The following is a 24,473-nucleotide window of genomic DNA, read 5'->3' on the forward strand; positions in this document are numbered from 1 at the left end:
AAGTATGGCCACAGAATTGTGATATAATTCTGCAATGGAACAATTGGCTACATTATGAAACTTGAAATAATACCAGGTGATGCCTAAAATAAAAATTTGGAAATTAATTGAAAAAGTTATTAATTATAATTTTCTAGATTATTCACTCCCAGGTAACATCATTTAAATGTCCACATTTATTTAAGCTGAACATAGTTTGACAGCAGGTGCCATATTGTGGTATCATAGTTTGGGAAGCTTTTTTATCATACTAAATTATTAATTTTCAATTACAATGCATGGCATTATAGAAAATTTTGTTCAAACTATTTTATGGCCATTCTTATCCAATGAAAGTTTATTCCTAAAATGTCAAACTGAAAAACCCAATCTATCTTATATTTGATGAAATCCTAAATCCAAGTCAATAAAGTATTGCTATGATCCTAGGAACTTAGATTTGGGAAATAGTTGAGGCTGAGCATGAGGTCAGTGTGCGTTAGGGTACCTTCTTCAAAAAGACAAGAAAGCAATGTTGTTTTCCCTCATTAGGAACCAGTTTGTTAAGGAAAGCTGTCAAACATGGTTCTAGATTCATTGGTTGGGGGATGAGAACTGTGAGAGGAAGTGATCTCAAAAGTCATACCATAAGGATATGGTCAAGGCATAACAGGTGAAAATTTCAATAATTCTAGGTCTACGCATGTCAGTAGAGACACCGAAAAATTTCTGAGCAGGCATGACTGCCAGTGTTAGGACAGAAAAGATAATAGTATTTATATATTTTGTTACAATTGTTAAGATTATACAATAGTCTTTTGTTTCAATTAAGGTTGAAATACCTACTAAATTCCGGTAAAGGGAATGCTATCCAAATTTTAACCCTAACCTCATTAGTTCTAAGTGAAAGATACATGATGAAAAACACAAAGTTATCAGTGTTCAGGTTTTATTAACAGTAAAACAGTATTTTCATTACAATTAGCTGTCATTTTTATAAAAGTTATATACATTTAAAACAGCAATTTCACAATCCACAGCAGTAATTACTCCAATGGCCATTTTTTCACTGTAAACTGATGTTGAATTATTTTTATCATTTAAATATTAGTAATTTTCTAACAGGATGATCACTACAAAATTGTCACACGTCAGGCAGTTGGAGATAGACTGCTTCTTACAACAGAAATATGCATCTACCTGGATGGGTCAGATAATAAAGTTGACTTCATATCAAGCCCTGTACATACAATAATCTGGTTGAGATTGGCAGGGCATACTTTCCTTGGGTAATTCATTACCCATAACCTACTCTTATGGTGCCCATGAACTCCTATTAATATTTTACTGGTCACTCAGTTCAGTGGCAGCACTGACATCCTCATTGAAATCGATACCAGGTTACTGCTAATATTATTGGGAGGTATCTGACAACCTTTTATTCAAATTGTAATGATGTAAAACTTGTTTCTTGATGAGAAGTGCTTATTTTTGTTCATGATAATACACTATTATTGAAAGTCGATTGACAATCTAATCCTAAGTGAAAATGGCCATCAATAAAATGCATAACTATCACATTTGTAGAGAGTACCTTAATATGTGTGAAGTACTTATGAATTTTCATTTCAGTCTCATGGGAGCACATTACCAAAAACACCTGCTTGCAATAGGAAAGTAGATTAAGGTGACTTCTTCCGAAGAAAATTATCACTGTGAACCATATATTTTGATAACAACAGCCATATTGTCTTTCTGATTTGTTAAATTTCAAATTAATCCTCTGTTTATTTGAAGTCATTTTAAAAATATACATATTATTTCAGACATTTTCATCTTAATTGGAAGATCCATGCACACACTAAATATTTTCAACGATGAAAATACATTTCACATCCCTGAAATTTTTTAAACATCCTAATGAACCAAGGAGGCCTTCAATTTCAACCTTAATGTAAAAAAAATTCCTTTTTTTATTTTGGTTTGGAGTGTGAAAGTCTTCATGATACAATTCAGCTAACTTGATTCTCTGGAGTTGATACATTTAATGAGACAATAAATGGTGTACTTAAAAAACACACCTTGCTTTCTACCAACATAGTATTTACCCAACATGCCTTTTACGCAAATTATATAATCATGCATTTGATTCATGACACACAATTATTCTTCATAAATAATCCCATCATTGATATTATCCAGGAGTTATCCCAAATAAAGCATCGCAAATTTAGCAGTCTGAAAGTGAATTTCAACCTATTAAGTGATGAAATGTACTCTCACATCTTTTCAAAATTCCCTTAATAGAATTTCCATAATATTTAGAATATTGAAAGCATAAATAAGAATTGCTTTCGAAAATAAGGCTGTATTATGGTCAATGAGGACTGTTTTACCATTTACAAGTCAACTAACAAGACGTCTAAAAACAAAATGTTACAAATAAATTTCTATATCATATCCTACTAAATATAAAGAGGTGATGCATTAAGTCTGTTGTCATGTAGAGACTGTTGAAGCAACATACAAGTTCTAGCGCAAGACTTGAGCTTCAAGAAATAGGCTACTGAAGGTACTTGTGAATTTCTTAAGGATAAAAGTTCGTGTTTAGTTTTTATATTAGGGCTATTAAATGTGGAAGATACGCTGAGGTCAATTATGGAGTATTTACTAGTTCAGAAAATGTGTTTGTTTTTACTCCATATCATTGTCTTTGATTTTGTCCTTTTGAGTCTTTCAAATATCCAACTCAAACACTTAAGTACAGTTTATTTTCAATATTCATTCAGTATCAAAATAAAGAAACGGTTAGTACTCAGTCATTTCAAAACAGATTCAATTACTTTGTAAAACTGAAATCAGGATAGTTTTTATAAAACAATTCAATTCTTGTTGAAATAAAAATGTCAAATCATGACTATATATATTAATTTTTAGCGGTTGTTAAATTTAGTAGTTTCAGGTTATTGACTTCAAATATAATACACACAACCATTCTACATGCATCTGAAACAGCCCGAAATTTCAGTGATATATATATATACATGACCATGTAATTGGCCCATGATAGACTTTGGTGGATTAAAAAAATAACTCATTAATCGTAGAAGCCTCAAACAATTGATATTAGAAGCCTGAATACTGAATTATAGAACTCGTATGCATCTAACCTTCAAAAATTTTATTGCTCTGATAATGAAAATTTTCAGAAAATAGCTGCACTGAAGACGTGCACAGGATAATTGCTCATAAATTTAATTCCTGCCGATAGCTGTTCCTTCATACCTACTGTTTATGGAAGAATTTCTATTAATATATCATCAATCTATTTCCAACATCATTAAACATTTCAGCCACAAACTGTGTAACATATAATATATTAAAATATGTAACTCAGCATTATATATTACGCAGCATTGCATTAAATAATTTCATATCTGTATTATTTAGTCACCAACTTGTATAATTTCTTCCAATTAATTTAAAGAGTTATTTTTACCCTAATCATCTGTAATAGGTTTAAAGTCAAGAAAGAAAATGATACATAGTTCAATAGATAGCCTTCTTCAGATTATTCAAAAAATATTATTTCCTTAAAAAAACCCAGTAATTTAGCTACTTGGTCATAGTTTCAAAGAATACAAAATATATATGCATGGTCTATCAGAATTATAGCATCACCAAGTGGATTTCTGCTAAAAAATATTAACTAAAACTCACTCAAAAAGTTAAAAGTTCTAAATCATAAGCACATTTTGATGAACATAAAAGGATTCTTGTTAGGAATAAGAGAAATGCTGTGTGCTGAAAACACAACTCAGTAAGAGAATATTATCCATGCCAAGGTCTTGAGAAAAATATAATTGACTTTGATAAGGCCATGTATGAGCCTTGTGTTCATTATAAGGCCATAAGAGATCAACCATTACTATGGTAAAGTCCTCTCTTATACACCCGGTTACATTCTGAAAATTGATGAAATCTGAATTGAAGAAACTCAAATGAACAAAAAGTGGATCACCACTTTCCATAGATGCAAATATTAAAATCTTGACATTCACTTTCCCTCGCAGAAAGAACCCTACATTTTTTTCTGAAAACTGTATGCCAAATCCAAAATTGTGAACAGGATACCTTCATTAACTGAAAAGTTAACTTTAAGGACATATCTCAGGAAACTGATATTTTGAGATATCAACAAACACTAGTACGATGGAATCAGCTGAAAAAACCCTCTATTTGTCCATCTATTGGGACTAGCGGTCTACTATTTTTGTGGTTACCATAAATGCTGCCAGAGAACATATAAAGCCTTTATGAGTGAACACCATAATTTGAAGTAGGTAGACCTTTTTTAAGCTAACCTTTTATCATCATTAAATGATGCACTGTAGTGAAATAACTTATTACTAATTAATGATAGAGAAACAGTAAAGAAAACTTAAATTTGCCCAACAAGAGGATCAACAAAGTGGGAGGATGAGTCTATAGAGTAACATTATACCTGACAAAATTAACAGAATGAAAAAACTATTATATGCTGTACAAACACAGCCTGTCAGCATAGACAATAAGTACCTAATGGAGTTTGCGCTATTTTTTTTACTCACAGGCATCATATAACCTAGGGCACCTAGTTGAAATATAAATGACTTTAAAATGATGTTTTGTTCATGATGAACAGCTGTAGATATTATACATGCATCAATGTCATCTTCCAGACAGCAATTTCCATATGGGATACCCATTTCACAGCTGATCCCTTAAGTTTATAGCATTGACTGCTTTCATTCAGATTCAAAACCAAATTTGATTTAGATAGCAATTATCACTTAACGCTCCCTGAAACTCATGCAATTCTATGTTTAATTTGATGAGAATGAAAAAATGAGTAGGCAACCATTAAATGACAGTATTTCATCTTCATACCTACTCATTTCAATAGTGGCTACTTTTTCTCTACAGTTCATGTTATCTAGTACATTGATGCTACATACAATAATAAACATCAGATCTAATTCAATGAAGAGGATGTAATGAAAGCGGATCTAAGTCTAAGAACAGGATGTAACCAAAATTTCCCTAAAAAGAATATCTGCCACTTGCTCACGACTAATTAAATTTGTATTAAAAGGTAATAACGATGACATTATTCTGCTATCACAGTTTTCTCAATTTTATAAATATGCATCTGTAAGTACATCACAGCATGGAGCTAAAGCTAAGCCATATAGCAAATAAATGAAATTCATCAAATTTTGTTCATGTCTTCTTGCAAGAATATTGAGTTTATCATATTATCATTCCAATGTCAACTTTCATGACATAATTATGTTGAATTATGAATGCTTCAAAATAATGAGAACATTGTCCTGTTATCTTCAACTGAGAATTAAAAATGATATTTTTAACTGACCTGAATTTGAGCACATAATTAATTGCAGGAGTTACATTGTCTTATTAAAAAGTAGGTAGAAATGCCTTATGCTTTGACAAATGAAGATAAAATTACTGCAAAACTCACATTTTCTTTTTGCATAACTAATTGAAAGAAAAATTGCCTTTGGTACAACAGCAACCACCCATATGATACAGAGGTTTGGTTAAAAACTGGGTAACGAAATATACTTGGGCTTAGAGACATATGGTTTTTCAATATTTCAACCATAATATTCTATACTTTTGTTTTCGATGAACTTGATCTGATTTTCAATTTTACTCATGATTCTATCATCAATATTTTGAAATGCCACCACAAATGTTGATTCATGTTAATTCATACAAAGAAACTGACACGAAATTCTAAAACTACCATAGGTATCTGCTGTCACATGCATGCATGCATATGCACACCAGTGTGAGAAAGTAACAATGAGTGTGTCATTTGTCTCAGTTAATCCTTTGTTTTTAATACTAAAATTCAAAAATATTAATTTATTCAGGAGGGATTAAGGACTAGAGCCAAAATTGTTCATCATTTTTCCACACATCAAATAAATTAGTTTTTAACATGAATGTTAGTTTTACCCAAATTATTCAGGAGCAAAAATAAAAAGTGATGTAATTCAAGCTGCATGAAAGTATTTTCAGCTGTTGACCCAAGAGTGAAGGTTCAAAATCTGGATTACACCTGAGGACGGTTTGAGGTTAGCCTAAACAAGAATCATTTCCTGGATATCATAAGTTTCTCAAAAACCACAGCATAAGAACCAAAATTTTCCTCTTAATTTGCATGTGTTAGTTCCAAACTCTGTAATGGTATGAGAGGATCTCAGCCGCACCGATCAAATCAACATTCAGACTGGTTGCAGTAGATAATGAAAAGTTGGGAGGGATTTTAATTGATGAATAAAGTTAAAAGTTAACCAAAAGTTAATAAATCAACTTGTATAACATTTAACTCTCATTCTGTTAATGACCAAATCTGATATATAATATATAAAATACCAAGTATCATATCAGAGGCATTTATGGCACATAAACATTTAACTGAAGTAAATGTATGGATAGGGACCTTGTTATGGAACACATGTAAATGTCAGAATTCTGAGATCAGAAATATAATGTATGAGTGACAATGAATGTACTAGGAGATGCATTGATGGAATGTACCGGATGAAGGTGTTTCAGGAAGGATATTTAATGGGAGAGATTTTTTTACTGTTTGTGATGAAGGTGAAGGCATTGTGCATTAGGATATAACATGCGTCCACAAAATGTTTACCAATACAACATGGAAGATACTTTGAAAATTATACCCTGTTATTACGGCCACTAAGGTTTTAATTTGGTTTAAAAATGAAAGCATGATATTTTCTTAAGCTTAAGCACAAATGTTTGCATTCACAGAAATTCTGTGGTTTGCAAGTGGACTTATTCCCTCTCATTAACATCACAATAAAGCTCACTGTGTGTCTGTTTAGCTGCTTCTGTTGTCTTTTAGTCAACATATAATTTTTAAGACTCATGGCAGCAATCTTTCAGTTAACTCTAGAATTATTAATGTCATCAATATACCCCAGATGATATACATGCACTGCTCCATACATTCCACTCCTCATAAAAATCCCAAGATGTAATTCAAACTCATCTTTTGATTTTAAAGCAGATCTCTCCATTCACAACAAAATATGATCCATTGATTCTTTGCTAACAATCATGCTCCAGTAATTGTAATGCATAATTTCATGTACCATGAATAAGGAATCTCATCAATATTATCACTCAGTAAATTGACGGTGTACAAATGTTTTGCAATGACAGAGAGCATCAGAATATGCTGCATTAATGGCTCATTGCAGCAACATGTTAATAAAGAATTGTTTTACAAAACCTTTTGCAAACAAGCCAGTGATTTGGTGACTTTTGCTAAAGATTTGAATTTGTGGTTGCTGTTAGCTGTTGAAGTTCCACAGCATCTGGAGGGGACCCTAAAAATAGAAAATTTAACCACATTAAAGCATTTAAAACATCATACTGGAAAATTTCCAGTACAGTTATAAAAATAATTTTGGCTCCCCAGATTACATTATTCAAGAAATTAGAAAAGGCAAAAGAGAAGTAAGAAATTACATCACACATGCATAATGGACCCTGAGTAGTAACTGAATGAGAAAAGCATTTGATGATAGACAAAAGGTGTACACTTTGTTAGGAAATTTTCCATCATCTAATTAGAGGGGGGAACTTCATAAAAAGCAAATGCATGTGCACTTGTGGTTCATGCAAACTTAAACTGTTTTATCATATGATGGACTCAGTAGCCTACCTGCTGCTGAATCAAATTGTCTTGATAGCAAGCGGCAAATAAGCTCATTTATGTACCTCGTCATACCTCAGAAGTGCCATGCAAAGTAATTACCCCTCTCCAATACAAGAGGTTTTTTTACATAGTATCTATGGAAAATTTGGAAGGATAAGGAAAAAATGCTGACCAAAAGTTCTTGTAAATTTTGCATATAAAAGTAAAATTTCCCTTAGATTAGAGGGGTGAATACACATACCCAAATGAAATGCAATCCTTTTAACTTGCTCATACAACTCCACATGGCAAAATATTTCATTTCACACAGCCCAAAGGCATAATTCCCCTTAGAAGTAGCTTTTAATGAAAAGCAGTGTAATTTTCCATCACACAATTAATTATTGTAAGGTAGAGGTATTAACAAATATTTAGAGAAAAACTTAGTTTATCTGGTGTCCATTACTAAAAAGAGAGAAAGACTCGTACTTTTCCACAGATTTTATTATACGGTACAACGCGTTTCACCGACTTGCGGCATCATCAGGTACTGATGATGCCGCAAGTCGGTGAAATGTGTTGTACCGTATAATAAAATCTGTGAAAAAGTACGAGTCTTTCTTTCTTTTTAGTAATGGATATTAAATACTTCCACGAAGTGAAGCCTGAAACAATAGAATATATTTATCTGGTGTCATTGTCCAGGTTGATGAACAAGTTGATTCACATTAAAATTAATATACCACCAAAAAGGGCCAAAGCATACACATTAGGCTATCATTATTACAAATGCCCATGAAGCAAATTCTAATCAGCCATTGATTCCCAGCCCTATGATGTAGAAATGTGACTGTACACCTTCCCTGGTTGGAGTCTCAATAGGTAGTGAAGGGTATGGAAAGAAAAAGTGATGATAGGGAATAGGATGAGGAATTAAATGAGTAAAGAAGGGGACAGTGGTGTTGCAACATATCCATTTTTGGGAAAGAGATTCCTCAACAACAGTTTTCACATTCTGTAATGCCAATTGTATGGATCACTTCATGCCTCAAGCAGCACACCATTTCAGCCATAAATAAATGCCTCTAATTCTTTGAGAATAAAATATGTATAAGAAAAAACGAGTATGTGCTTCAGACCTAAAGAAAAACAGAATCAGCAAGATTTTTTGCAAAAGTTATTGAATACCTATAAGAACTTGAATAAAATATATATTATAAGAATATTAACGAGAATGGTGCCTATGTTTACTCTATGATTGTTTTTTATTTGAATTACCTGCATATGATGACAATTACAACTTTAAAGTAAATTTTATCGCTTTGAAAATAATTTTGCACTCAGAAATTCTCAGAGAAGCAAAAGAATAGGAGAATAAATAGAAGTGGGTACTTACAGATGAAGAGGAAAAAGTGTTTTTGAATTTGCTCTAAGCAACCCATCATCTTAGTCAGGATAGATATTTTGATCATCATTAATAGGACACCACACATAAATTTATAGAAATTCTTATGCAAAAAATTCAGCAATAAAATAACTCAAATAATAAAACATTTTAATGAAATGATTTTTAAATTCAAGCTTGCCTAGGCTGTACTTACAGTAACTTTAACAATGGTAATTAAGTTGAAACTAAATAAAAAATTATAAATATGATACAAAGTTTTACACAAATAATATATGACAGACATTACGCTTAAATTTATAGAAACTTGAACGTAAGATAATTGGCAACATAGGAAAGATTTAAATAACATAAAATATTTAATACAGTCTTCATTTGATGGGCATCATACTTAAATTATTTGGTAGTTTCACAAACACACATTAGTTATAATGACTTTTATTTGAGAATCACAAGATTGAGGAATAGGAATATTGGCGGAAGCGCCAAAGTAACTTCTCATGATCAACTGACTGATCCATCCAATATAGTCCAGCTTCTAGACAATTGATTCCTTTAAATGTGAAAATAAGTAAAGAGAAAAAGACAAATGAATGAAGGCAAAGAATTAAAAGACAAACAGATAATGAAAATCATAATCTTATATAACACCCAAGAAATAAACTGAGATCACATGAAATGAAAAAATAGGTAGTGGGTTGGTGGGTACCTACCTACATAACCAATGGCTGATCAAATATCCTTTGATAAAACAAATATCGAAAATAAGAATTCAATTACACACCAACAGTATGGGATAATATTTTTAGCAAGTATGTTAGAGACAACTGTTTAATAATAACCAATTCTTTGTGTTCACATATCACTTTCAATCATTAAATACAACCAGCAAATTCTGCCTTACTGTTTTAAACCAATGGTTCTTAATCTTCACACCAGCCATCATCGATTCCATTGTAAAACATTTAAGCCCATCACCAATGGAAAATCATTAGTGTAAAGTGACATTGTGGAGATGATAATAGGTTTTTATAATGTTTAGAAGAATAAAGATATAGTGCAATTAGTTGTACTGCACAGTATTCATAATTGTTCACCTTCCTCTCCTCTAAATCCTGCAGGCACCTGTTCAGGACCTCTCCCTTAAAAATCTTCTCTAGTACAAGATATGGCTCTTCCCTCTAAGATTACCAGCACTCTGATATTAAAATTATAGAGTTTGTTTGAAATAACTTGACTGGCAATTGGCAGCCTCCAAATCAGTTGTATCTAGTACACTCTGAATAATCGGCACAAGTAATATTTGCTCTGAGGTGAGACAAAGGGGAAACAGCAAGCTGGTGCAAAATATAAAGGGACTGGGAGAGAAGGAGATCAGTTACCTCTCTTCCACCTGAATATTTGAACTTGTTTGCATGTACTCTAATTCAATAGTGTTGGTTCAGTTTTGATTCATGACACAAAATACATTATGGCTAAAAAAATTTTCAATTCATTTATGTGAATACAAAACATGCAAAATAGATACTTAAGATTTAAATTAAAATTTTGTTTTATATATTGAGCATTAAGGGTTAACGATATAGTTGACTTTCAACATCTAAGATGTGAATTTTAAAATAATGACATGAAGCTCATAAACCAAATATTTTGAAAATTATCCTATATATTTCGTAAAGGTCATGCAGTCGCTACTCAATATCACCCCACCACCTTCCTAATACTAATGATCATTAATTGGGTCCCCTTCACTTTTCCTACCCCTTCCTTTTTCTTTCCCTTCCCCCTCTCTCCCTTCACCAACATATACCCCGGGTATCCTTAAATGAAATCTATTCAACCTTGTGATGCAGTGGTTTTTCTCCTTCAGAGAGCTGAAGAGAACCACCCTGTTGAAATATGCGTATTTTCTTTTCACGCCATTGTGTTTCCTCAGTTTGTTCATATTATTTTGCCTTCCACCTTTATTGTCTTTTTGTTTCTTTCTTTGGACTGAAGTGCTTAATTCCCTGCCATGTTTGGTCTTGAAAACACCACCTAGTGTTTTGTCCACTTCATATCACCCACAGTGCTGGTATTGCTTTTCTGTAATATCTGAGTGTGTGTATTATTCCTCTGAAGTAGGTCCCTGGTGTATGGATTAATTTCCTCGCAAGCCTATTTGGTCTCTTTCTAGATAACAAAGGATAAATTTCCTTGTAAACCCATTTGAGAAATACCCCCCCCTGTAAATGTGTGTCTTACTATATTGAGCGTGGGTCTAATCAGTGGCAAGGGATAAACTTTCCCCATAAATCAACTCACCAATGTCCACATTCTACTCCTTTTTTTCTTCCCAATACAGTGGAGTAAAAAACCCTTTACGGCTTAAGGAAATGTTATTTAATATAGTCAGTCTTAAAAGGGCCATAAGAAGCTCAATTTATCCTTTCCATGAAGCTTCATATAAATGTGAAAAATAAGCCAAGGCCTTCATTTCACCCTTGTTTTGAATGTTCACCTAAGACAAGGAAACTATCAGAGAATGAGATGAATAAATGAGGTACATATGTACATTGGCAAACTGCGAAGACCAAGGAAAAAACCCTTTCTTTCAATGGGTAGCATTTTACACTTGGACCCGTCAAAACCATAAGCAGTCTCTGCCATAACAGTGCCTGCTTACATGCAGCCTTCCTCTCCTTCCTGCTTGCTCTTATAATGAAAATTACAAAAAATGATAATATATATTTGTTCCTATAAGACATGTTTGTAACAAGTATGGATCACATCACATTGTCTGCTTATTTCCCCTCCTGTATGTCATCATTAACCAGATTATCAAGAACAGATGGCAGGTATACATATTTTTAACATCGATGGCTTGAGTTAAAGATGCTTCAATTATTCAATCACAGTAATGGGTAGATATTTTTGATACATATACAAAAAATTCTGTGTATTCTAAGGTTGCATGGTTTTAATGATTACAGTTCTATGTTGATGGTTTGCATTTACATGCTTCCAATGGCAATTCATCATAAGGAATTTTATAAAAAATGTTGACCACTCAGCAGGTCTATTATCAGTTTTGAATGCCTTTGGGACTGAGGAAATCACCCTAGTTACTTGGGGAGGGAAATTTGCGTGAGGCTTTGCAGGCACCAAGCAGGATGTAGTAGGCCAAGGTCTAGCGTCTCGGAAAATTCAGTCACTCCCACACCTCTACAGTGTCACTTCGTCAATCTGAGTGTTGTGCTGCCAAACCCCTGTTGGATTCATTTGCTTTACTTCCCCAAGTGTTTTCCCTCCATTCCATACCTTTTCCCATTTTAAACGCTTCCTTTCACTTTCCCATTTTCTTCTCCTAACCTCCCTTTTCTGGCTTCCTCTTTAACTTTCCTCTTCTTTGTCTCAGTTTAAACCTCACCAATATCACCCATTTTATCCATACCTCATGAAGTTTTTTTTCCTTTGTGGACTTATTCGGCCAATTAAACCCAAAAAAGAGGATGTAGCCCAAAGAAATTATCATGAGATTTTTCTATGTCATATTGAACCATTTAAGTAAAACTCAGTGGATTTGTAAACCATTTGGTGCTGAATTCATCATGTAATCACAAAGAATGTGATTAAGACATTTGTTAGCCAACAATATTTAACACAGAAAATTAATAACATTCATTTTCAAATGTCCACTTGGAAGTTATCAAGGCAACTTCAGACAACCCCCAACCTCATGAAGAACCATGTCACTAGCCGAGATAATCCCCCGTCTTGAAAAGAATGGTAACCAATAATTAACCCTCTCCCATTTGCCATGACTGTGACATTGGAAATGATGCCACAGGTGACTACTCTTATTATGAGGTTGTTTTCTTTTGAGACTTTCACAGAAAGTTATAAGGAATGCATTAAGTTGTAGCCCATCATCAAAATAAGAGTAAATGAGGTAGCATTGACATTACAATCTGTCATGCACAAAGGGTAAGTCATCATGATATTCAATAATGATAACACTATGCCCAGATTTAGAACCACTGTTTTACCAAACTCAAAGATACATTAAGCGTTTTGTTATGGAGTTTGTAGAACCATTTTATATACCATGCCTATTTACCACTTCAGAAAAAAAATTCACCAGTTCACACACTATGTTGAACTAAAAATTAATGGCTTCTGTAACAACATATTATTTTGTGACTTTACAGCAAAGAAGATATATCATATTCATACAGGGATGATTATACAACTACACCATATAGAAAACTTAGGGCTTAAACCAATAAAAACCATCCACCTACCACCACTCCCTAATTCAGACCCACTTTCATAAAATGAATGCAAATAGTAACTAAGAGTACTAAGAAAGCAATATTATTACATTAGAAGCGATAATAACAATAGAAATTTTTACAGTTTTATTCATACAAACTGCAATAAATGATAAATACGTATAATCATTTTATCTACTCCACATCAATAAATACAGCACTTTATTTGCAAAAATGTTCCGTTATCTTTAAACTTTTGGATCAATATATATTCTTGACGTTCCCCCACCCCCAAATTTTAATTGTGCAGTTTGTACCATGAACCCCGCTGGGGATATCCCTGGAGTATCAAAATACCAGAACACATTACAATTGGCATATGTTTCCACATATAATCATACACTAATGTATCTACAGAGAATCTTTCTCATCAATTTTTATTTTAAACAGCCAACCCATAATCTGATCTTGTTGCAACAATTTCAGAGTATAAAAATCATTCATCCAAGGTGAATGATTTTTACACTCTGAAATTGTTGCATTGAAATGCATATTAGCGGATGACTCCATTTGGAGTTACTGTTGGGGCATCTCCCATAGTTTCTTTGGAATCTGATCTTGTTTTCTCCAGAGAATGAATCACAATAATTCTGTGCATAAATCATGCACATAAATAATTCACAGACTTCCAGGCTCATGGATTATTCTAAAGACCAATAATATTGAAACTTGGCTCAAAAGAGAGCTTTGTGATTTATTTAATCTTAGTAGCCAGGACTGGTATGAGCCAAGTTTCATGACTTGCAAAGAATTCAAGTTATTGGTATAAAATTAAACATGGTTATGTAATAATTGCAGTTTTTTGCCACTGATATGACACCAATTTTGATGGCACTAAGCTGCTCCTAAATATTTTATTTAAAAAAAACACCATTTGATGAATGTTCCTTTCTTTAACAATAAAAATATTCTATGAAGCGTAATAAGTACATATTCATTATTTAAGAAATGAATGATATTTTTGAATGTGCACATGAACTAGCTGGTCATTCACTTGAAGATAGGACCTGACATGAATAAGAGGAAATGTCCTGTATGTACATTCCTACTGAGTTTGGGGAACACAAATATGATGGCTTATGCAATGTACAAAACTACTTTCACAACTGATGAAGAAGCATTCTAGACTTAAATGTCTTTAATTTTTCTGGGCTATTCCATCACCAGATTGATCAAGTTCATTTATGTTTTTGCTGTTACAAATCTTATATAAGCATGTTGACTTATGAGGATGTTGACATAAAAATTATTCAATGTAAAACTTAAAAATTCAGGTGCGATGTGGTGGAACTGTTCCATAATAACAGGGATGAAAACTACTAAAATTATTTAGTGGATAATTGTAGCAGTTTTCATCTCTGTAATTATTGTATGTGCTTCTGGGGGTGCAAATATTTATGCATGGGAATTCAGAGTTAAGCAGCAAAAACCAATGGGTCATTAGAAAAATAAAAAAAATTAATAAATATGTCATATGCACCTCTTGTAAGATTTCTACTCACAAATTTGACTTAGTTAGATATTAAAGAAAACTCTCATATATACAGACAAACTTCTCAAAACTCAATTCATCAAACATATAACACCAGGGCAATTAGAGTAAAAATAAGAACATAAAAGAGAGTAAAAATCTACATAAGACTGAGGCATAGCTACCTCCCCCCCTTATTGCCAAGACTGCATTAGTGGCTATGCGGCCATGTGGGTTAAACAAGTGGTACCAATTGCCTGACTACACACTGCCCATGTAGCCATCTAGATGTTCATGTTTCAACTTTTATAGGCGTTACAGCCATAGCCTTACAGAGGGTGTAAGAGATCGACTCAGCCATGTGTAGATAATTTCACAACAACACAGAGTACCAATTAAGCTCATGGACCGAGACTATATATGAAAAAGAATTTTGGTCATAATTGGTTCATTATCTGCAGTACTATCCTTTGAAGTGATACAACTTATACATTATTGCACATTCAAGTATAGATTTCATGAAGTCCTCGATTTGAATGACATCAATTTCAATTATCACTGTAAATTTGGTGGCTCCAAGGGCATCAAAACGAGAAAATCTCTCTCTCTCTCTATCTATATAATATTTAAATAAACTCATTGTTATCACAACTATTTTAGAAATATTAAAGCATCCTCAAACCACCTGCAATGAAATCAGATTGGACGTTGGCACTCAGATAATGCCTCTAAATTCCTTCTCTTTGCATATCTAATAAACTTGCACAATCAAAGTATACATTCTTATTCATCTATTACTATTAAGTTGTATTTAGATGAAAAACTTCACTTGAAATACTTCTGTCACTTTCATGAACCAAACCTCCATGCATATAATCATCTATACCAGAGGTATATGCATGATCTATGCAAAACATACATGAATCCAATAGGGTATTTATTGGTCACAATTTGAACAAGTCCAAGTCAAACACCTGAGAATGTGCCCTTGGATTTCTTCCACATGTACATCTATTAACTCTTAAATCTCATTAGACAAAACTCCATCACACTAATGTTAAAATGGGCCACAAGATGAAGGCACAAATATGAGGTAAGCACTTACCTATGTGAGCTGGTTTCCTGTTATAGGTGCATCCAATATCATCAATGAGCTCATCAGGTTTAAGAACTTCCCCTTTACTTTCATTATCTAAGGTGTTTATGTTCCCATTTTGTAAAGGGGTGTCAGTTTCAGGGGTTTTAACGAAGCGGACAAGGAATAAAATCAGAGCACCAATAATAGGGGGGATTCCAGCCAGGAGAAAAGGAATTGTATAGCTGCCCGTATGATCAAATATTGCCCCTAGAAAAATTTATAAACATGGATCAACAATCTGATATGCGAGTGGGTTTAAATTTTATTATTGTTAACACAGTATGACCTTTTCCTATTAGTACCTAAAAATAAGCTTCAGGCCCAACAAACATAGATGTTACAACACACCTTAGATATGAAACAACTTAAATTATATCAAAACACTATTTTTTTAAATAAAAGATAATACGATTGATTGATTGACTCTTTATTTGTTCATTCATTTATCAGCTCCAATGAATAATTCTTGAATTAGTTCACTTTAAGGGCAGTGGAAAGAATTCATTGAACTTGAATTTGGTAGCAAGCACCTTGGGGTCACCCAGAGGGTCAGTCTTAAAGGAAGGGTGGACAAGTGAGATTTTCAACAGGGAAAGTCTACCTGGGGGAATCGAGGAGTGTCTGCCAGAGGACTAAGACAACTGCATGCATATTCTTAGTTTCACCAATCTAGAAGACCACTAAATATCAACTAACGTTTAAGTTGACTGTTACCTTTGGTATCTCAGGGGTAATCTAGTTGGTTCGAAGCAAAATTTATCTTTAAAGCTCTTAATTCTTCAATTGCTTTGCTTATGCAAAACAATAAATGCATGAAAATGTAAACATGTTTGCCAAGAGGGGACATGAAGGAGAAGCTTAAACCACTGTCTCCATAACACATAATGGCAAGAGAAAAGGGAGTCAAAATTGGCCATATTTTGAACCACAAGCTTTAGTGAGTTACTCAAAGTTTAAAAATCAGAATTCCAGAACAAAATTGTATATCTCCATACTCTTTGTATTCCATAAAAATTCCTTTTCTCATGTCTCTCTTTTTTTAGTAACCCTGAGTATTTTTCCAGGGGTCATCTTCTGGTGGTCTTTTTACTGTTTCACCTTCCACCATGTCTAATTTTTCTACACAATAAGCCCCTAACATTTACTTTCTTACTTGGGTGTATTTTCAATTTATAAGTCATGAGAGGCATACCTGCTATTGGAGGTCCCGCTGTCAGTGGAATTGAGCAGAGACCCAACAGGAATCCAATGGCCTGTGTTGCCCCAGCAGGGCCACAAAGATCAAATGCTATTGGGCCAAGAATACTGATAAAGCAACCATCGAAGAGCCCCATCACAAGGGCAATAACTCTAAGCAATTCAAAACTTTTCGTGGCCACAATCAGCATGGTCATGATGCCAATTGATAAAAATGATATCTGTGGAATAATAAACAATTTTATATCACACATCATTTCATCTTTGAACATTTTTACAGAGGGCACAACTAAATCAGTAACCTGAATTAAAACCTAATTGGAGAGAAAACGTTTGACCTCACAGGAACTCAAATCCATATTTTTTGTTTGCAATCAAAATGTATTACTCATTCAAGTCATAATTTTTGTAGCATCAAGAGAAAATGACAATAAAATCTAAATATCTATTGTTCTTCCAAATTAAACCATGACATTCTAGCTAAAAAAAGGTATTTTTCATACTTCACAGGGAAAATATATTTTATATTTATTTTTGACTAACATATCCCAGAAAGATAATTTCCTCTTTTTTAATTATTTCCATTAAATCTCCTGATGCTGATTAGAAGTTGATTTTCTTCTAAATTTGGTGGATGATTTCAATTAGTAGGTTACCAAAATGTTTTCCATTAGGATAGCTGGCAAAACTAACTGAAAATAATGGTGAGCATTCATTAATATTTATGTGGACCTACATACTTCCATCAGTTGTGTTCATTTTTAAAGTTACATATGTAATCAGCTCATATCATGTAGCTGTACATAGTAATGAAATTTCCATCTGTTTGAAAAATGCCTGTGAATTGCAGAAACATATGCTCACTCAGTATGCCTGAATGAATGTCATATGTGTTGATGATATTTTAAATAATAATGCAGGACTGAACACACTTTATTACTCTGCAACATGACCACCATATTTCAGAAAACCATACCAAATTAGAGGGTAGGTAGGTGCCTAATTAAGATATTACTGCGTAGTTACCTGCATTAACTCAAGGCCTGGGTGGTAGAATGATAAATTTAAATATGTTACATTGAACGGTACATGTTTACTAACTATTAACCTAATTTGCTCATTTATTTTTCCATTAACTTTATAAGCAATTAACTGATGTCATGGTAAGTTTTACTTTTAGCTTTTTACAATTGAATAAATGCATTATGAATTCGTCAAATGAGAGGATATAATCACAAGAACTTCTATTGGGTTGATACCAATGCAGGTCAAAAGGAGAGAAAATGATAAGATTTGAAGTCAACAAGGCACTTACACTTCATTTATAGAAATATGAGTTCCTCAGCTTTCATAATCATTCTCTTTTCTTTCAAATATAGATAAATGTTTTGTCATGAGTTTTTGCCGGAGTAAAAATGTTTGTTTCATTATGAAGAGGAGCGACTTACAGGTGAATTCTGATCTGACTTACCGAACTGTAATTCATTTTCTCAGGCTTTAGCTTTTAACTTAGGTGAAATAACATACATTGCATTCAACTTCACTGAATTTATTTTAACATTTACCTTCCCTATTCTTATTAAATTAATGAGTCTTATCATTCACAAATGTTATAATATCATTGAATAAATGTAATTAGAGATTTCAACTCCCATATGCAAAAGTTTCATGATTTGAAATAACACTAAATATATATCATACTGTAAAAGAAATTGTTCATTATCATATTCAACTCTCACGGAATTTATTTAGGGTTACTTGTTGCTGTGGATGCATGTAATCCAGACCGGTTTCATTTTAAGTGTTCAAAAAAATTCTGCAGACAAAATACAGCTATTTTAATATTTTTTACCTAGCATGAAAATTTTCCATGATGCCTTTAACTAAATCTATCTGCTCAAAGAGTAACTTCATGTAATTTTTGAGATCATGGGAATTAATTAATGGCACTGGCAAAAACGTATACTTATATCTTACTTCTCGTCAGTAAATGTTTAGCTTGATGCAAAAAAATGTGCCCACAGTTGGCTCATCCAACAATGAAAAAGTTGTTCAAATGCACTAAAATGGTAAAAAATGAAAACATACCTGCTGAAGCATAATTCGATTCACCTTTGGTAAATCAGCAATTTTTCCAAATACCAATCGCCCCACCCCAGACGTCAATCCAATACACATCACTAAAACTTTTCCATCTTCCTCTGGAAATCTAATACTGACAAATTTAACCTAAAATAAAATGAAAACACCTGATGATTTGTACATATGTATAAACTATTTGGTTTAGTTATCTCATTTTAAAGTACATCTTGTGTAACAGTTTTAATGAATTTATAACTTGATAGATTGATTGACTTACCATGTGCACATAAGGAACAAAATACCCCAAGAGAGCTGACGGGATTGCAATTGCCCATATTACATACTTTTTCCTCTTCCATATATCAAAATTAATTCCTAGCACATTCCTCTTTTCAATTTTCAATTCATGAATGACTTCAACCTGAAAAGAAAAATAGAAAATACAGAATTCTCTATTGCAAACCAGCGGACATAAAAATAAGGAAACTTATCAAACAAAAATCTGATATGTGATAGTACTGAAAATATTCTACATTTAGACGTAAATAAAAACAAATTATACATTGGTTCTCCAAATGATTTCTACAAAATAATTCAATAATTTTCCCAGATCATGGCAATGTTTCTTACTCTGACCTCAAAAAAATATTATAAATACAATGAAAAGGCTTTGTTTAAAATAAATACAACATTTATGATCATAATAACAAAAATAAAATCTCTTTGATTCAGAATTGGTCAAGGAAAGATTTTTAAACATGAATATCAAGTTTTCATCATGAACTTTTAACAGATATTAATATGGCATTTAGTAATTCCCATCATGACATATGTACCTACATTGATGAAAACCATTCTATATTTTTTAGAGGTAAAAATTTTCATATTTACTCCAAAAAAAATCATTTAAAGATACAAAATAAAATTCTCTTTCATTATAACTTCAGAACTTCAATGAAACAATCTCTGATATCTAGCATCTCTTCCCTCTTCAGGATAATGCAATACTTACCTTGTATCATTTAATATATGACAATCACCATCCAAAAAGGCTTTTATAGTAATGATGCTGAATTCCTTCTGATGAAGTTTTTTCAGGATCCGTGGAGAGGGCAAAGGGAGAAGAAATGAGTAATTCAGTTAAGGAGAGTAAGAAATATAAAAAAACCTGATTCCCAGATGGACTTGCAGAAGAGGCATCTGCTGAGACAGCACCATTCTTTATGTGGCCAGTCTCAATGGGGACCTTCCGTGGGTGCTTGAAGCAGGTTGCACAAATGGGGATTAGAGCTGCTAGGCCAGCCAATGCTCTCAGTGTAGTTTCCAGGCCGGTATGGACCATGAGCCAGTCCAAGACTAGAGGAAGGACAATGGTGAAGACGGAGCTCCCAGCTGTCACTATTCCATTGGCCAACCCAAGGCGACGATTGAAGTGCAGTGGGAGGACTGCCAGGGAAGGGGTGTAGGCCAGTGATGAGCCCACCCCAAAGAGCACTCCATACGTCAAGTATAATGCCTCAACCTTTAAATGAGAATGGAGCATATCATTTAATATCAGAGAAATCGGTCTGAGGTGAAAGCGCTTGATTATTGATAACCACTTCTACTCTGCATGTACATATTAAGTACAATTAAGAAAAAAAAGAGTGAATTCAGTGTTCAAATCAAATTAATTAATGAATAGAGCAATTATTTTTTCCAATCATGGTTTTTTTTGTTGATGCTCAAATTTTAAAGAGTTTCCCAGATTTGACAGCATATTGGATGCATCAGCATATAAGATGCACCTTCATTTCAGTAGGGCACACACAGGAAAAAATGGTTTTAACAGTCTGCCAGAAAGCATGTCACCCAATCAACTAAATTTTTGGTAATTTTTGGGTAATTATTTCAAACGAGTAATTCCACTCAATAAGAAGAACACACACTGAGTGTTATGATGAGCTGTGATAAAATACTGGGTGGGGCAACAAAACTTCTTTTTTTGAAAGAGTTTTGAGTTTGAGAAAAGGAAGTTATGTTGCTGCACACTGTATGATTAAGTCAATTTGGCATCTTTATAGCACCTTTTTCGACACTGCAGAAGTCATATTCATGTCACATAATAGTGATGTACATGATATATATTCATGACACATAATAGCGATGAACTTAATAATAACTATCCCAATAACCACATTTTACAATTGAATAATAAATATTATATACAAGTATATAATGATCTAAATGTAATGGAGTCAAAATAGGTAGCACTGACCATCTGAGGTAAAAATAAGATTCAGAATTGAATGTTCACCAAAGGAGTTTGAACATTGACACATTAGACACAGGGGATTTTTTTTACCATAATTTTGGAAAAATGTTCTATGACACATGAAAGTTGACATAAAAACCATATTTGATGGCATTTTATACGCCATCAAATATGGTAGTTTAAAAAATTCTTCCCAACTCTGTCAAATGTTTGCAGTAACAAATTAAATTTGAAATTCCATTTCAGAAGTTAAAAAAATGAATAAATAAATAAATGACTCATTCACAATATAACAAATAAAAATGAAAATTAATTCTTTTCAGCAGTTTCAATAAAGATGAATAAATAAATGCCTCATTTACAGAATGAATGGAATTAAAAAATTTGATTTGTACACATATTCTTGATGAATTAAATAGGTTACCTATTGATAAATGCTTACACTGTGAGACAAGAAGGAAGACGACATCATCCCAATGGCAGCTAAGCACCCCCCGAACACAGCAGTCGGCCTGATTCCATAGCGGTCCGTCAGCACACCAGCCACAGGAGACAGGGCGAACGTGCATCCGATGGTCAGCGAACCCACCAATGCTGCCGGCGTCAGAGGCCGCTGTTATTCCTGAGATTCATAACCCAGCCTAAAGTGAAACTCATGCCTACTGGGGTCTTTTTGAAAGCCATCTTGGATTGCCTGTCCTCCCTTACTGGGCCAGTATATCGCAAAGTGCATTTTTTTTAAATGTGAATCGAGCATAAAATGCTTTCCATCCAAGGGCTGAATTAAGGGACAGTGAACCTAAATTACTTCAGAGAAAACTTTTAATAATTCCTTGAGCAACTTGGTATTTGGATGGTTTCAATAATTTGAAATCACAAAAATAAGGATATGGGTGGCTTGAGTCTAGATTTTTAGAATGCCCCAATCTAACAATATTCAACTGTTCACTAGTCCTAGACATGATGACCTAGCTAAAGTTTATTGAAACTTTTACCAACACGCATTTACTGCATATTGTTAACACAAAGGCATGCGTATATACCAAAATACTTTCAAGTTTCTTCCCATTCCTTTGGTTTGAAATCATTCATAAAAACACTTTGGAAGATGAAAGATTTTCTGTTTGTCTTTTAACATGTGCTTATTATGAGAAATATGAGCTAGATTGACATTAAACCTTTGTTTACTTAATAAATTAAAGTAACTCTATATGGCATGATTTCATTGAACTTTTTTTTGCAATAAAAATAACATGTACTGATAGCAAAAGGCAGCAATAATAATAATATGTACTAATAGCAAAATGCAATAATAATAATATGTACAAAAAGCAAAAGGCAACAATAATGATGCATACTATTAGTAAAATACAGCAATAACAGTATATATGGTTATAATTTGTTAGATTGAAAGAATAAAGGTTAAACCAATTCAATGGCAAATTGAAGTTACTTGGTTGAATATATATCTATTAAATAAAAATTATATTAGATAAATTTATACCACCATTCCAAAGAATTTTCATTGTTTGAATTGATAGAAGGTCAGCATAGTCGGATGAAATCAATCATTTGAAAGTGCATCATCCAAAAGGAATTATTGTCCTATGCTGAGAAGCTTTTCCCCTCCAATCAGATTCACATCACATGTAGAGCATGTGACAACTTTCCAAATGCCAAGTTCAATGAGTACCGCCAATCTTTACCTAGATCTACCAATATTCTGACATTTACTGCAGTCAATAAGACTAAAATGATTTATAAAATACCCCTGCAAAAATTTAATAAAAATAATTCTGTGCAATTTCTTTGTATGATTATTTCCAATGGTGAATGCAGTGAAGAGAGAGGCGATTATTCAAAATGCTAAACAATTTTGATGAAAAATCTAGACAATCTGATGAAGGTAAATTTTTTCAGTCGTTTGATTTATGCAATGCTGGGAAAAATTAAGTTCTTCTCAATGTCGAAAACCCATTTCCGAATGAATTTAGAGATATAAATTACGTGGATGGCCATATTTTCTAAGGCAAGACTAGGTATTTTTGAAGTGCAAAAACCCTTTGCCAAGGGTATAATTAGAAAAATAAGGCATAGGATTGATTTTATTAGGTTTTATAGTGAATATTAGCAGTCTTAGTTAAGTTTATAAGGTTCTATGTCAGCTGAGGTCACTTAAAATCAACTTTGGGTAATCAATTCCACATCAACCCCTATATCCTCGATTAGATTTTAACCATGACCTATGGTTTAGCAGGCAATAAGGTTACCCACCAACTGGGTCAGCTTTAAGTAGGAGGATAATTATGGCAAAATGTGGCTATGTAAATTGTTTACCAAATTAGGTATAATGATTGCTATTGGGTCTGAATATAAGGGTTGCTATTAATTTATTCTGTACTGAAAAGCACGGGCTTATCAGAAAAAATTAATTAATAATATAAATATTATTTCAAGCTAATGTGATTCTGAAGGCAATGGAATTCAATTCTACATCTATCTATTCTGTTATGCATTGGATTCCGTAACAAAGGTTTTCGTATCCCTGAATGTAAGCACCCCGCAGGTCACGCAGAGATTGGCGAACTTGAGTTCATTCACGCGAGAGTCGCCAATGCTGAAGAGGGATTTCTATTTGCGAGCGCAATGGTCTCAAAACGTCATAGTTCTTTATCTCAATGGCCTATCAGAAAGTTGTTGACCTTGCAGTAAAATTCAAATATAGCAAAATATTTTCCTCGGGGAAAAATACAAAATCAGAGAATCAACGCTGTTAGGTACATTATGAGATGGAGCTCAGGGTGGGACGGAATATGCGTCAACGCAGGCATTTCTCCAGCCATGCTGTTCGCCTAGAAATCTACTGGGTACTCAGTGTGTGTGCTCGAAACTT

General features: G+C 33.2%; 1 protein-coding gene across 2 annotated transcripts in view; it reads right to left on the bottom strand.

The window, feature by feature from the left end:
* Positions 1–906: 906 nt before the first annotated feature.
* kar (monocarboxylate transporter 10-like protein kar) overlaps positions 907–24,473 on the bottom strand; it is a 97,225-nt gene continuing 73,658 nt past the window's right edge. Inside the window, exons 2-8 of one of the 2 annotated variants that reach the window (XM_071589507.1) lie at positions 22,023–22,174; positions 20,495–20,848; positions 19,604–19,747; positions 19,333–19,473; positions 17,240–17,465; positions 16,015–16,254; positions 907–7,409 (exon numbers count right to left, since the gene is read on the bottom strand). In XM_071589507.1, coding sequence (XP_071445608.1) covers positions 7,348–7,409; positions 16,015–16,254; positions 17,240–17,465; positions 19,333–19,473; positions 19,604–19,747; positions 20,495–20,848; positions 22,023–22,174 — 1,319 coding nt within the window. In that variant the 3' untranslated portion in view covers positions 907–7,347. Of the gene's footprint in view, positions 7,410–9,310; positions 9,679–16,014; positions 16,255–17,239; positions 17,466–19,332; positions 19,474–19,603; positions 19,748–20,494; positions 20,849–22,022; positions 22,175–24,473 lie in introns of those variants that run through there. The other variant, XM_071589504.1, reaches the window with a different exon arrangement.

The sequence above is a fragment of the Hetaerina americana genome, unplaced genomic scaffold, assembly GCF_022747635.1.
Source record: "Hetaerina americana unplaced genomic scaffold, ioHetAmer1.1.p SCAF_1, whole genome shotgun sequence".
Classification (NCBI taxonomy): Eukaryota; Metazoa; Arthropoda; class Insecta; order Odonata; family Calopterygidae; genus Hetaerina; species Hetaerina americana.